Source organism: Arachis hypogaea, chromosome 16, assembly GCF_003086295.3.
Source record: "Arachis hypogaea cultivar Tifrunner chromosome 16, arahy.Tifrunner.gnm2.J5K5, whole genome shotgun sequence".
NCBI classification, from domain to species: domain Eukaryota; kingdom Viridiplantae; phylum Streptophyta; class Magnoliopsida; order Fabales; family Fabaceae; genus Arachis; species Arachis hypogaea.
The window spans coordinates 106,024,096-106,040,008 of NC_092051.1; the positions used below are offsets into that span (position 1 = coordinate 106,024,096).

The 15,913-nt window shown below is 35.0% G+C and overlaps 2 protein-coding genes and 1 non-coding gene across 3 annotated transcripts; 1 reads left to right on the forward strand and 2 right to left on the reverse strand.

Moving 5' to 3' along the window:
• Positions 1 to 749: 749 nt before the first annotated feature.
• Positions 750 to 4,107, reverse strand: LOC114924080 (protein NRT1/ PTR FAMILY 3.1-like). The gene is made up of 3 exons (XM_029294062.2): positions 3,877 to 4,107; positions 2,768 to 3,794; positions 750 to 2,017 (listed from the first exon to the last, which is right to left on the reverse strand). The coding sequence occupies exons 2-3, from the start codon at positions 2,983 to 2,985 to the stop codon at positions 1,069 to 1,071; spliced, it is 1,167 nt and encodes a 388-aa protein (XP_029149895.1). The 5' UTR covers positions 2,986 to 3,794; positions 3,877 to 4,107; the 3' UTR covers positions 750 to 1,068.
• Positions 4,108 to 7,272: 3,165 nt separating this feature from the next.
• LOC140180172 (uncharacterized) lies at positions 7,273 to 8,237 on the forward strand. The gene is made up of 2 exons (XM_072220598.1): positions 7,273 to 7,726; positions 7,978 to 8,237. Exons 1-2 carry the CDS (start codon positions 7,273 to 7,275, stop codon positions 8,235 to 8,237), a joined length of 714 nt encoding a protein of 237 aa, XP_072076699.1.
• Positions 8,238 to 15,437: 7,200 nt separating this feature from the next.
• LOC112760339 (small nucleolar RNA R71) lies at positions 15,438 to 15,545 on the reverse strand. The gene has a single exon (XR_003180785.1). It is a non-coding gene; the product is annotated as a small nucleolar RNA R71 (small nucleolar RNA).
• Between the last annotated feature and the right edge of the window lie 368 nt (positions 15,546 to 15,913).

Here is a 15,913-nt window from a genome sequence, read left to right on the forward strand (position 1 = left end):
TCTTTTAAGATAATAAATAGTGGCTATATATGTTATTCTGTTAATAAATAATGTAAAATAAAATTTATCTCTTGAGTTTTTATATATTATTTATTAACTATTTTTTATTTATCATAAATTCTATTAAAATAAGTAAAGTTTTATTTTAAAAGTTATTATCTATATGACTATTTTTTATAAATAGACATATCAGAGTAATTAACTGTATATATAAGCATTATTGTCAAGTTTTAGTTGATGAATTGATAGAAGAACATCATGTGTCCACCATTTACTATTTTAAAAGACTAAATTGATATATTTTTTTTAAGGACTAATTTATTCGAAGTCGAAATTTTGAGGGACATAATTGTTACTTTACTGTATATGTGGATTAATCTCTTAATCGAATTATCGAAAACCAATATTATTATTGTTTCTATTGACGATGCATACAAGTGAACTAGTTCGCAATCATAGTGGTTCCGTTAGGTGATCTAAGGTGTTTTGATAAGCAGATGAATCGCGAATCGGTACACGCTAACCGGTACGCAGTATGTTGCCTAATTGGTTAACATGTAACTATAACCTGTACTGGTTTGATTTACTATAGGTTTGTTAATTTTTATTTTTTTATTTTTTTGCTTGTTTCCCCTCCATTATTGTTCTCATCATCTTTGTATCCCTTCTTTCCTTGGTAAAGCTTAGAGCTGGAGTATATAAACTATGCCGCATGTGGGTTATTCCTTGAGATTAATCATAATTTCAATTCCATAGCTTATTCCTCACAAGCATTGCTCTGCAACCTCACACTCTTGCCACCATTTCCCGAACCAAATTCTGCTTCATTACTGCCGAATCTGTCAGTTGTTAACCTTAACTGTTCTTCCTATTAGGAAAAGGTGTAGGTGATATAGATGTGCTTCTCAGACACAACGCACACATAACATTCGTGATCATATATATATACTCAAATTAAATATTCCAGCTTATGCTTACATGAGCAAAGTATTAGAGAATTGAACATTCAAGGAATGCAATAACAATACTAATCTCTAACCAGCTTCTGCCAAGATGATCACAAATACATTACTTTTGGCTAAGACTCTTGTTTTGATCATCCTTATCTCCTTTTGGTTTCTCCAATAATAATTTTTCACCATTTTGTTCTAAATCTTCTCCCTTATTGTTGATTTCGCTAATATTTTCTTCCACAGGTTTATAAGTATAGAATCTAACACAAATTACAAAATAAATTAAATTTAAAACTTGAACCCCACTAACAAGCAAGTAATAATACTCTAATCTACCCCTATTAAGGTTCCTATCAGGCAACCAATTCTTCTCATTTTTGCCACTATACTTATGAACTAATGTCACCAAAAATGTACCAACATAGCTCCCAATTGCTATAACTATGCAATATATAGCAGTAGCACTACTTCTCATGCTCTCAGGTGATTGATCATAGAGAAATTCAAAGAGTCCAACAGACATAAAAACATCAGCCAAACCATGCAAACAATACTGAGGTACCAACCAAAACACACTTATTGGAATAATAGCAGTTGGATCATCCAACAAGTTATGTTGTGAAGCAATTTCTTTTCTTTTGACTTCGACCGGTGCTGAGATAGCTGTGGCCACAATGTTAATCATGAATCCTATTCCCATTCTCTGTATGCATGTGATTCCTGTAGGATTTTTTGTGAAGCGGCGGACGAGGGGGACGAAGAGGACGTCATAGAGAGCTACTCCGGCCATCATGGTTATGACGCTGAATACTGACATGTTTGCTGGGGAGATTTGGAATGAGTGAGAGAGGTGGCGGTTCATTGTTCGAGCTTGTTGGATTACAAAGCTTGGAAGATGAGATGAAGCTGTTATGAGCAAGATCCCTGTTGAAGAAATTGGAATGATTTTAATGATGGATTTTAGTTCCTCAACTCTGTGGACAGTGGCTAGTTTCCATAGGTTTGGTGCTGAATTTAGATCTCTAGCTTCTTCTTCTGTCACAATTGTAGCTCTGTCCAACCATCTGTAAATTTCCAAGAGAGATTACTCTTTGATTTCATTTGTATGTAATGTATTATAAAATCTTATTACATATATTTAGTTATTTATTGTTACATTAACAATAATGTTTATCTTGACTTAGTGTCTTAAAACGTTTTATAATGTAACTATATTAGTGAATGATAATTTAAAAGAAAAATATCCGGTAACCAAAATTTTTTCTTTTTATATGTCTGGTATTTTTTTTTTTTGGTGACTATATGTCTGGTATTTAAGTCAACACTAGTTATTTTCTTTTTTATTTTTCCATTAAAAGGATTGGCCTCTTAGCACTCTCAATATAAAATCTAAAACACTTTGTTTTAGGTATATAACAATAATAACATAACTCATAAAAGGTAATACTATGATGAAGAGTAACATTTGATAAAGAGTGAAGATTATTCTTTTTCTAATCTAAAAAAATAATAAAAATAAAGATATCATGTGCAATGTACAATTTTCTCAAAGGATTTAGTTACAATCTTCATTCTTTACCCAATTTCAGTCCTCACCAAAAAGATTTTTCTCGTCACTAGATATCTCACCATTGGTTTTGGATTTTGTATCAAAATGAGTGGCAAGAGTTGACGTCTAAATTTCGTTACGAATTTTTTTGTCATTATTGCAATACTAACTTAGTAACCAAACTGCACGTCTGCACCTACTTGTTCTTTAATTTCAGATTTTTGAATTAAACCAAAAGAACCAAATAGTTATCAATTTGACTTACTTATATTGATCTGTGTGTTGAAGTCTTCCTTCCAATGAAATAGGAGCATCAAGCTCCTTATTTTGGTAGAAAAGGTTAGGATCATTAGGCAAATCCTCTTTCCTCTTCCTTATAGCTGCCACAATCACTTGCACCAAACGAACCAAAGGGCTTCCCTTTGGTTTCACATTCCTATAGAGTGGTGACCCCAGCACAAATGCAAGAATAGAAAATAGCATAACAATTGTTGGTATGCCAAATCCCCAACCCCACCCAGTGTTGTCTTGGATGTAAACCACAATGGTTAAAGCAGTTAGAGACGCCAAACCCAAGCCAAAGAAGTACCAATTGAAGATGTTCCATTTCTAGATTCCACACCTTTTTTGGTATGTCAAATTGGTCTCCTAAGAATGGCAAAACACAGGGTCTAATGCCACCTGAGCCAAGAGATGTGAGGAGTAGAGACATGTATAGTATCCATAGTTGTGAGGATGTGGCTTCTTGGCAGTTCACTTGTTTTGGACATGGTGGAGGCCGTGTATGTGGAAGTATAGCAGACAGAGTGGTGAAAATCAATCCCTTAGTGAAAACAATATTTAAGGTACGCGATGACAAGGTATACAAAACAATATTTAAGCTGTAATCTTATGAATAAGAATATACTATCTTAAATATAAATTTACGTCTCATCTACCTTTGCAAAATGTAAAATACTTGTAGTATTATATTTGAACTAAAATACACAGCCAACGTTTCTAAAACTAAAATAGCTTAGAATGAGTGCAATGATGAATACAGAAAGAGAAGTAGTTGATAATAAGAAATCGAACCAGTTGATAGATGAGGGAAGCGGCAGTGATAGTCCAATACTGACCAGCAAAGGACTCAGCAATGAGAGCACCAAGGAGAGGAGTGAAGCTCGATGTTCCACCAATTATTGTTAGTATGTTGGATGCAGATACCAATGGCATGTTCATCACTTGTGTCAGGTAACTTATCAAGTTACCATTAAATCCCGCCACCGCAAATCTATCGCAAAATTCGTTTGCTGCATCATGCATACCACATAAGCCAATCAAAATTAACATCTTCAATTTTATAAGAAAGTAGTAGCCGGCTTAGTGGCTTACAGAAGATAAAAGGCAATGTTCGGAGGCCTCCTTTTCGCTTTTGTTTTCTGTTGCAGCCACTCTCTTGCTGTTCATCTCTGAAAAATTCATTGTTGTCGTTGCTCTTCTCTATCTCCATTTTCTTCTCTCTTCTTTGCATATGACACTCACTCTTAGCTTGTTTTTTGAACTAGAGTTTAGAGTGAAGCGTTCTTTATTTACTTACCATGTGACTTGATCACTTCTTCCTCAATTAATTTTTGCAAAAAATTGACAAACAGGCTCTTTTTTATTCGCAGACTTTTAAGTTTTCGAAAATTTGAAAATAAATTTAAATTTTTAACCTTTTTAAAATTTGGACATATCGATTCCTCATGTTTACTTGGGTCTGTTACACCCAATAAAAAAATTAAACGTGACTCTCGTTATATTAACCTGGTTAATATGAATGCATACATAAAAAAATTTTTAAAATGAGACATTAAAAAAAAAAATCAATGTGTCCAAATTTTGAAGAAATAAGTAACTTAAATATATTTTTAATACTAAAAACTCAGGATGAATTTGACCTATTCTTTTAATTTTGTCCTCATTCAAATTCTCCCTTCTCTCTCGGTACTACACTGAAACCAACTAGACAAACAAATTTAACTAAAACTAATAGTAATGATTAATCGAAGACACTTCCATTTGCGATTTTTCTAATACCACTTACCTTGTTTAATTTTTATATTATCAAATTATACCTACTCTGTGCATCGTTTTGGAAAACTTGTAGGAAATTGTTTTTTGTCAATATCCAAGAAAATAATATAACAATTCACGGATTTTTAAGGCTTTATTGAATCGTTAAGTCATTTGTTTTACTCTTTTTGTTTGACTTAGTTATCTCATCATAACGTTGCGTGTGCATCAAAATTGTTAGAAAATATAATAATGCAATTTGTATATGCAAAAATATGGATCCGAGTATAGAGTACACACAAGACACAACTAGCCATAAACAAAGGATAAAGACAGCAAAGCAAGTATGTATCTTAGATCCAAGACTCTAAGTCAGTTCTTTGATGTTCAACAAAAACAGGCAGGCTTGTTATTTATACAAAAAATTAGAAAGTGAAACATTATACATTTTCTTTTTGTAAAGAGGGTGTGCACTCGCAACGAATTTCACTCATTTTATTCAACATATATTCACTTATTTACATAGTTATCAAAGTTAAATAGTTAATCGATCTAATCAAGATACTAAATCATTGAGTTAGTTGTTCACTCGGTAGAAAAGTACTTAAAATCACCATAGAAGTTTTAATCTGGGAACACAACTGTGAAACTTAAGGTTTGAGGTTTAAGATTACAAGGCCTAAGTTCTACACTTCTACTGGGGACGGATTTAGAAGGAGGGAGTAGTGATTTCAGTCTTCCCAAATAATTTAAAGAACTATGTTTATATATTGAGATATGTATTTAAATAAATAAATAATATTGTATAATTTAGTGTATATATATATATATATATATATATATATATATATATATATATATATATATATATAGTTTTTCACTGTGATAGATTTATATCTCAATTATTTAGTTTATTAATATTTTTCACTTAACTAATATGATATTATACCTTCAAGTCTTTGTACATTATCACATAACTAATTTTACTATTAACTGCTATTAGTTATTAATTGCACATTCATAGTTAATTCTGATTATGACAAACTTGATATTGTTAGAGAGTAGATTTGTAATTATAGAATCATAGCTGTAATTGGTAATTTTTGATAGAGTTTGTTAGAAGTGGAAACAAAATCAATTGTACATTGTACAAATAGGTACTGTAGCTTGTATATTCCTTGAGGTTCATTAATTCAAAAAATCACCTTTACCAAATTCCTTCTTCTTCTCTTGTTCATCTCTCTCTCTCTCAACTCTATGAGGACACACGAAGAAACTTAAGGTTTGAGGTTTAAGATTATAAGGCCTAAGTTCTACACTTCTATTGGAGACGGATTTAGAAGGAGCGAGTAGTGACTTCGGTCTCCCCAAAAAATTTTAAGAACTATGTTTATATATGAGATATGTATTTAAATAAATAAAAAATATTGTATAATTTAGTGTATTATATATATATATTATTTTTCACTATGTGATAGATTTATATCTCAATTATTTAGTTTATTAATATTTTTCACTTAACTAATATAATATTATACCTTCAAGTCTTTGTACATTATTACATAACTAATTCTGCTATTAATTACTTTTAGTTATTAATTGCACATTGTAAGATCCCACATCGGTTGGGGAGGGGAACGAAGCATGCCTTATAAGGGTGTGGATACCTCTCCTTAGCATGATGCGTTTTGACGAGTGAGTGTGGGGGGCTTTGGCTATCATCCCTATCGTCAAAGGCAAAACCGTGAGGCCTTGTGTGCCAAAGCGGACAATATCATGCTAGCGGGTGGTCTGGGCTGTTACAGATGGTATCAGAGCCAGAACCCGGATCGATGTGCCAGCGAGGGCGCTGGACTCCCTTAGGGGGGTGGATTGTAAGATCCCACATCGGTTGGGGAGGGGAAACGAAGCATGCCTTATAAGGGTGTGGATACCTCTCCCTAGCATGACGCTTTTTGACGAGTGAGTGTGGGGGGCTTTGGCTATCATCCCTATCGTCAAAGGCAACAACCGTGAGGCCTTGTGTGCCAAAGCAGACAATATCATGCTAGCGGGTGGTCTGGGCTGTTACACACATTCATAGTTAATTCTGATTGTAACAAACTTGATATTGTTAGAGGGTAGATTTGTAATTATAGGATCATAGCTGTAATTGGTAATTTCTGATAGAGTTTGTTAGAAGTGAAAACAAAAATAATTGTACATTGTACAAATAGGTACTGTAGCTTGTATATTCCTTGAGGTTCATTCATTCAAAAAATCACCTTTACCAAATTTCTTCTTCTTCTCTCTTTCATCTCTCTCTCAGCTCTATGAGGACACACGAAGAAACACCTCTCTGAGCTCACTTTCAATATGGTGCGGTAAGCGTGGATCGAGGTGGTGTGTAATGAGAGTGCTCGAAGATCAAAGATCGAGGACGTGATTTTTCAATTTTTCTTATTGCTCGTAGATTGGCTCTCAAATCTGCGAATCCTAAAACATGGATGCTAACAACCCAGAATCGAAAATGAACCCAGGCTCTTTTAGTGGGATTGGGCTAACTTGAATCAGTTTACTTGACTTCTGTTTGAAACTACTCCTCATCCGGCCGAATCTGTAGCTGCTCTTCTCAACTAAATCTCAGCTCAGCTTGGACGCAACAATGGAACCTCAAACCCAAGCATTAATCAGACCAGTCCTTACTTTATTCATCAGTCTGAAAATCCCAGTATTCCTATAACTCCTATAATTATGAATGGATCAAATTATGGTGACTGGAGTAGAGCATTGACTTTAGCTCTACAATCTAAAAACAAATTTGACTTTGTTGATGGAACGATTACGAAACCACTTGAATCTGATCCTCTGTTTAAGCAATGGAAATGTTGCAACACTTATGTTGTAGGTTGGATTAACTTGTCTCTGAGTCCAGATATTTCACGAAGTGTAATGTGGAATAATCTAGCTTATGAGATTTGGAGTGAATTACGAAGAAGATACTATCATGGTGATAGGTTCAGAATCGCTGAATTGAAGGAAGAATTGTATGCTGCCAAGCAAAGAGATCTTTCTATTACTACTTATTTCACAAAATTAAGATCATTATGGGAGGAATTAGAGAGTTTTCAGCCAGTACCTATTTGTGAATGCACTTCAAGATGCTCCTGTGGTCTTGGAGTTATTCAAGCATATAGATCTGAGGGATGTGTGGTAAAATTTCTATGGAGTTAAATGATCAATTCTCAACTATACGTTCACAGATCATGATGATGGAGCCACTATCCAATCTTGATTCTACTTTTGCCTTACTCACACAGCAAGAAAGGCAACTTGGCTTTCATGGAGAAGAATCTCAGATGCTTCTCAATATTGCACAACCCAAATCTCCATAAGGAACCACCTCCAACAAAGGATCAGATTCTACTAAGAGTGATATTGTTGCTGCTAATCGACTAGGCAGAAGAAAGAGCAGAACATATGGAGGCAAAGGTTCGGGTAGAGGAAAAATTGTTTGCACATATTGTGGAAAGCTTGAACACACAATAGATGTTTGCTATAGGAAACATGGTCTGCCACCACATCTGAAGGAGAGATATAATAGTGGTGGTGCTACAACATTCAATTATGCAGCCACTGATGAACATGCTGATGAAGACAGTACAGATCAGAAGCAGCAAAGAAGTGACGAGCAATGCTTGGAATTCACTCAAGATTAGAAGATCGCTTTACTAGCCATTCTTCAGCGCAATGAGCTATAGTCCATCCACAGCACTAACCAAATAGTTGGCCAAACTCCAGCAATGAGAAGTAAAGGTAACCGAGTGATTCAACTATTGCATTTTAAGTCACATGTTTTGGCTGAGAGAAGTGGCGATGAAACAGAAAAGTCAAAGTCTTGGATAATTGATACAGGGGCCACTGACCATGTATCATATTATCTTTAAGATTTTGACACTTAGCATCATATTTGCACAATTATAGTTAGGCTTCCAAATGGCTCCTACACCACAAACAACATCATAGGAATAGAGGATAGGCTTGCTGTAATGAAACAAAAATACAATCTTACATATTGTGATTTGAATTTCAATAAAATTTCTTGTGATGCTTGTCATTTTGGTAAACAAAAGAAGCTTCCATTTCCTTTAAGCTCTAGTAAGACAACCAATTGTTTTGATTTGCTTCATATGGATATTTGGGGGCCTTTGAGAACTCCATTTACTAATGGTCATAAATATTTTTAATGGTTATTGATGATAAAAGTAGATTCACATGGATTTTTTTTATGAAACATAAGGTTGAAACATCAAACTTGATTAAATCTTTTGTTCAACTAGTTAAAACCCAATTTGAAAAATCTGTTAAAGCCATCAGATAAGATAATGGACCAGAATTTAAGATGCTTTCTTTTTACAATTCTAATGGAATTGAACATCAAACCTCTTGTGTTGAGACACCTCAACAAAATGGAATTGTGGAACGAAAACATCAACACATATTACAAATTAGCCGCAACATTATGTTTCATTCAAACATTCCAAAGTGTTTTCGGAGCTATGCTGTTAAGCATGCTATACACCTCATCAACCATTTTCCTAGTGTTATTTTCAAAAATTCTTCTCCATATGAAGTTCTTTATTCAAAATTACCTGATATTTCACATCTGAAAACCTTTCGCTGTCTTGCCTATACAAGTACTGTAACTTCAAAAAGGACTAAGCTAGATGCTAGGGCTTCGAAATGTTGTTTTCTGGGTTATCAAGCAGAAACTAAGGGCTATCTTTTATTAGAATTACCATCAAGAAAAATATTTCTTTCAAGAAATGTTATTTTCTATGAAAATCATTTTCTTTTCATTGACAAGAACTCAAATCACACAAACAATTCTCATAGATCTGAAGATTTGTTTAATTACAGCCATCATTGATCACCAAATTATCAACATATCACTCATATATCTGCACCTCCTGTTGAGAATTATACACATTTTGGGACTGATAACATAGATCCACCTGAGAATCCTCCACAATTAGGACTTGAAATAAATGATTCTGACTTTAGCATTTCATCTCATGGTGTCAATCATGCATCTCAATCTACGTCTTCCTCAAACTCTCAAAATAATGATAATTATCATACATCTTCATCTGCATCTTGATAAACCACTATTTTATGGTTTATTTTTTATTAGATTGAGTGGATTTTGTCAACTATTCTCACACTTATTCATGTAAATTACATGATTTTAAGTTTCCTTCCTAATTTTGTACTATGATGGAAAACATGCTTCTTAGGCCTTAAAATCGCTAATTTTTAATCATCTCTTATTACCATTCGATGCGGTGATATGTTAGTTAAGTATTTTCAGGGTTTATAGGGCAGGAATGACTTAGAGGATGGAAAGGAAGCATACAAAAGTGGAAGGAACACAAGAAATTAAGGATTTGAGAAGCTGGTCACGACGCGTACGCATGGATGAGGCGTGCGGGTGACCAAGTACAGCATCCACTGATGCGTACGCGTGAACTTGCAAAGTCCAAGCGACACGTACGCGTGGCTGACGCGTACGCGTGACAAAGCGTCACGTGCCTCAGTAAACAGAAAACACTGGGGGCAATTTCTGGGCTGCTTTTGGCCCAGTTTCAAGCCCGAAAGTGAAGATTAGAGGCTGCAGAGTGGGGCTGGATGGTCATTCACCATTCAATTTTCATTCTTTCACACATTTTTGGCTTTTAGATGTAGGTTTCTAGAGAGATGCTCTCTCCTCTCTCTAGGTTTTAGGGTTTTTAGTCTTATTTCTTTTTAGCTTCAGAATTTTATCTTATTTTAACTTAGCTTTCTCTTACTTTTATTTATTCTAGCACTTTAGTTATCTACTTCTCTTTGATGAGCGGATAATTTATACACTTTTTGGCATTGTTTTTAGTATGTTTTTAGTATATTTTAGTTAGTTTTTATTATGTTTTTACTATTTTTTATTCAAAAATCACATTTCTGGACTTTACTATGAGTTTGTATGTTTTTCTGTGATTTAATGTATTTTCTGGCTGAAATTGAGGGACCTGAGCAAAAATCTGATTCAGAGGCTGAAAAAGGACTACAGATGTTGTTGGATTCTGACCCTCCTGCACTCGAAATGGATTTTCTCGAGCTACAGAAGCCCAATTGGCACGCTCTCAATTGTGTTGGAAAGTACACATCCTGGGATCTCCAGCAATATATAATAGATCATACTTTGCCCGAGTTTTGATGATGCAAACTGGCGTTTAAACGCCAACTTTCTACCCTATTCTGGCGTCAAAACGCCAGAACTGGCATAAAAGCTGGAGTTAAACACCCAAACTGGCACAAAAGCTGGTGTTTAACTCCAAGAAAAGTCTCTACATGTGAAAGCTTCAATGCTCAGCCCAAGCACATACCAAGTGGGCCCTGTAAGTGGATTTCTACACTAACTATCCTAGCTTACTCATTTTCTGTAACCCTAGGTCACTAGTTTATTATAAAAACTACTTTTAGTGATTCATTTTGTACCTCATGACACTTTACACGTTTCATATTATATCTTTGACGGCATGAGTCTCTAAACTCCATGGTTGGGGGTGAGGAGCTTTGCTGTGTGATGAGCGGATAATTTATACGCTTTTTGGCATTGTTTTTAGTATGTTTTTAGTAGGATCTAGTTACTTTTAGGGATGTTTTCATTAGTTTTTATGTTAAATTCACATTTCTGGACTTTACTATTAGTTTGTGTGTTTTTCTGTGATTTCAGGTATTTTCTGGCTGAAATTGAGGGACTTGAGCAAAAATCAGATTCAGAGGTTGAAGAAGGACTGCTGATGCTGTTGGATTCTGACCTCCCTGCACTCAAAGTGGATTTTCTGGAGCTACAAAACTCAAAATGGCGCGCTTCTAATTGCATTGGAAAGTAGACATCCAGGGATTTCCAGAAATATATAATAGTCCATACTTTGGCCAAGAATAGACGACGTAAACTGGCGTTCAACGCCAGCTCTCTGCCCAAATCTGGCGTCCAGCGCCAGAAAAGGATCCAAAACCAGAGTTGAACGCCAGAAATGGATCAAAACCTGGCGTTCAACTCCACAAATGGCCTCTGCACGTGCTACACTTAAGCTCAGCCCAAACACACACCAAGTGGGCCCCGGAAGTGGATTTATGCATCAATTACTTACTCATGTAAACCCTAGTAGCTAGTTTATTATAAATAGGACCTCTTACTATTGTATTAGGCATCTTTGATCATCTTAGGATCTTAGGATCATCTTTGAACGCATTGTTCTTAGACCAAGGGGGCTGGCCATCTCGGCCATGCCTGGACCTTCACTTATGTATTTTCAACGGGAGAGTTTCTATACTCCATAGATTAAGGTGTGGAGCTCTGCTGTTCCTCAAAGATTAATGCAAAGTACTACTGTTTTCTATTCAATTCTTCTTATTTCTCTTCTAAGATATCCATTCGCACCCAAGAACGTGATGAAGGTGATGATTATGTGTGATGCTCATCATCCTTCTCCTTTATGAACGCGTGCCTGACAAACACTTCCGTTCTACATGAAATAAGCTAGAATGAATATCTCTTAGATCTCCCAACCAGAATCTTCGTGGTGTAAGCTAGAATGATGGCGGCATTCAAGAGAATCCGGAAGGTCTAAACCTTGTCTGTGGTATTCCGAGTAGGATTCAATGATTGAATGACTGTGACGAGCTCCTAACTCGCGACTGTAGGGCGTTAGTGACAGACGCAAAAGGATAGTAAATCCAATTCCGGCATGATCGAGAACCGACAGATGAATAGTCGTGCCGTGACAGGGTGCGTGAGCATATTATTCACTGAGAGGATAAGATGAAGCCATTGACAAGGGTGATGTCTCCAGACGATTAGCCGTGCCGTGACAGGGCATTGGATCATTTTCCCGAGAGATGACCGAAAGTAGCCATTGACAGTGGTGATGTATCACATAAAGCCAGCCATGGAAAGGAGTAAGACTGATTGGATGAAGATAGCAGGAAAGCAGAGGTTCAGAGGAACGAAAAGCATCTCCATTCGCTTATCTGAAATTCCTACCAATGATTTACATAAGTACCTCTATCCCTATTCTATTATTTACTATTCGAAAACACCATTATCACTTTATATCCGCCTGACTGAGATTTGCAAGGTGACCATAGCTTGCTTCATACCGACAATCTCCGTGGGATTCGACCCTTACTCACGTAAGGTATTACTTGGACGACCCAGTGCACTTGCTGGTTAGTTGTATCGAAGTTGTGAACCATGGTATTGGCACCATGTTATTGGCGCCATTGCCAGGGGAAGAAAGAGCCATGAATTTTACATAATTAAAGTGTAATCACGATTACGCGTACCAAGTTGCTCACGTTGCCAGGGATTGTTCGAGCCTGGACATCACAATTTCGTGCACCAAGTTTTTGGCGCCGTTGCCGGGGATTGTTTGAGTTTGGACAACTGACGGCTCATCTTGTTGCTCAGATTAGGTAATTTTCTTTTTGTTTTCTTTTCAAAAATTTTTCAAAAATATTTCTAAAATTTTCTCATCTGTTTTCGAAAAAAAATTAAAAATGTTTTCAAAAATTTATTCAAAATTTTTAAGAATGAATTCTAGTGTTTCATGAAGCATGTGAAGCCTGGCTGGCTGTAAAGCCATGTCTAAATTCTTTTGGATTGAGGCTTCCAAATCATCAGAGGTAAGTTACATACTTGATAAATGATGAGCAGCAATTTGTTATCAAGAGCAATATACTCTGGTGTTACATGCTGAAGCTTGGCTGGCCATTGGCCATGTCTAGTGTTTTGGACTGGAGCTTTCTTTGAAAGCTTGGCTGGCTAGTGAGCCATGTCTAATTCCTGGACTGAAGCTTTAGACTAAGAATGCAAGATTCCTGGAATTCATGTTAAAAATTTTGGAATCCTTATTTTTCCTTTTCATATAATTTTCGAAAAAAAAAAAAAAATTTAGAAAATCATAAAAATAAAAAAAAATATTTTTCTCTTTCTTGTTTGAGTCTTGAGTCACATTATAAGTTTGGTGTCACTTGCATATGCATCTTGCATTTTTTTCGAAAATATCATGCATTCATAGTGTTCTTCATGATCTTCAAGTTGTTCTTGGTAAGTCTTCTTGTTTGATCTTGATGATTTTTTGTTTTGTGTCTTTTCATGTTTATCATATGCATTTTTGAATTCTTAGTGCCTAAGCATTAAAGAATTCTAAGTTTGGTGTCTTGCATGTTTTCTTTGCATTAAAAATTTTTCAAAATTGTGTCCATGATGTTCATCTTGACATTCATAGTGTTCTTGGTGTTCATCTTGACATTCATAGCATTCTTGCATGCATCACATGTTTTGATCTAAAAATTTCATGCATTGCATCTTTTTAGTGTTTTTGTCTCTCATCATAAAAATTCAAAAATAAAAAAAATATCTTTCCCTTTTTCTCTCATCAAATTCGAAAATTGAGTTGACTTTTTCAAAAATTTTTAAAAATCAAATTGTTTCTCATGAGTCAAATCAAATTTTCAATTTGAAAATCTTATCTTTTTCAAAATCTTTTTCAAAAATCAAATCTTTTTCAAAATTCTTAATTATTTTCGAAAATTCCAAAAATATTTTTCAAAAATCTTTTTCTTATTTTTGTATTAAATTTTCGAAAATAACATAAACAATTAATGTTTTGATTCAAAATTTCAAGTTTGTTACTTGCTTGTTAAGAAAGATTCAAACTTTAAGTTCTAGAATCATATCTTGTGATTTCTTGTGAATCAAGTCATTAATTGTGATTTTAAAAATCAAATCTTTTTCAAAACTAATTCCTATCATATCTTTTCAAAAATATCTTTTTATCTTATCTTTTTTTTTTAAAATTTGATTTCAAAATATCTTCTCTAACTTCCTAACTTCCTAACTTCCTATCTTTTCAAAAGTTGTTTCAACTAACTAACTAACTTTTTGTTTGTTTCTTAACTTTTTCAAAACTACCTAACTAACTTTCTCTCTCTCTAATTTTCGAAAATATCTTCCCTCTTTTTCAAAAATTTCTTTTTTATTAACTAATTATTTTTATTTTTGATTTTAAAAATTTTTCGAAAAAAAAAATACTAACAATTTTTAAAAACCAATTTTCAAAAATCACTAACTCCTTTTCAAAAATAATTTTCGAAAATTCCCTCCTTCTCTCTCATCTTATTCTATTTATTTATTCATCTACTAACATCTCTTCCTCACATCATCACCAAATTCGAACCCCCTCCTCTATCTGTGTTCGAATTTCTTCTTCTTTTCTTCTACTAACAATAAGGATCCTCTTTACTGTGACATAGAGGATTCCTCTTCTTTTCTTTTTCTCTCTTCTTTCTTATGAGCAGGGACAGAGAAAAAGGCATTCTTGTTGAAGCTGATCCAGAACCTGAAAGGACTCTGAAGAGAAGCTAAATTACAACAATCCAGAGACAACTTGATTGAAAATTTCAAACAAGTAAAGGAGATGGCAGCCGAACCCAACAACAATGCAAGGAGAATGCTTGGTGACTTCACTGCACCTAATTCCAATTTACATGGAAGAAGCATCTCCATTCCTGCCATTGGAGTAAATAACTTTGAGCTGAAACCTCAGTTAGTTTCTCTGATGTAGCAGAACTGCAAGTTTCATGGACTTCCATCTGAAGATCCTTTTCAGTTCTTAACTGAATTCTTGCAGATATGTAATACTGTTAAGACTAATGGAGTAGATCCTGAAGTCTACAGGCTCATGCTTTTCCCTTTTGCTGTAAGAGACAAAGCTAGATTATGGTTGGATTCTCAACCCAAAGACAGCCTGAACTCTTGGGATAAGCTGGTCACGGCTTTCTTAGCCAAGTACTTTCCTCCTCAAAAGCTGAGCAAGCTTAGAGCTGATATTCAAACCTTCAGACAGAAAGAAGGTGAATCCCTCTATGAAGCTTGGGAAAGATACAAACAGTTGACCAAAAAGTGTCCTTCTGACATGCTTTCAGAATGGACCATCCTGGATATATTCTATGATGGTTTATCTGAGCTATCAAAGATGTCACTGGACACTTCTGCAGGTGGATCCATTCACCTAAAGAAAACGCCTGCAGAAGCTCAAGAACTCATTGACATGGTTGCTAATAACCAGTTCATGTACACTTCTGAAAGGAATCCTGTGAGTAATGGGACGCCTATGAAGAAGGGAGTTCTTGAAGTTGATACTCTGAATGCCATATTGGCTCAGAATAAAATATTGACTCAGCAAGTCAATATGATCTCTCAGAGTCTGCATGGAATGCAAGCTGCATCCAACAGTACTTAAGAGGCATCTTCTGAAGAAGAAGCCTATGATCCTGAGAACCCTGCAAT

What these genes read in the sequence shown, in the direction of transcription:
- LOC114924080 (XM_029294062.2), bottom strand. Translation starts at nt 2,985, where the DNA reads ATGCTATTTTCTATTCTTGCATTTGTGCTGGGGTCACCACTCTATAGG. An exon ending in CAACACACAGATCAATATAA is followed by an intron (nt 2,018 to 2,767) that starts GTAAGTCAAATT and finishes GGAAATTTACAG; the next exon opens with ATGGTTGGACAGAGCTACAA.
- LOC140180172 (XM_072220598.1), top strand. Translation starts at nt 7,273, where the DNA reads ATGAATGGATCAAATTATGGTGACTGGAGTAGAGCATTGACTTTAGCT. An exon ending in AGCATATAGATCTGAGGGAT is followed by an intron (nt 7,727 to 7,977) that starts GTGTGGTAAAAT and finishes CTAATCGACTAG; the next exon opens with GCAGAAGAAAGAGCAGAACA.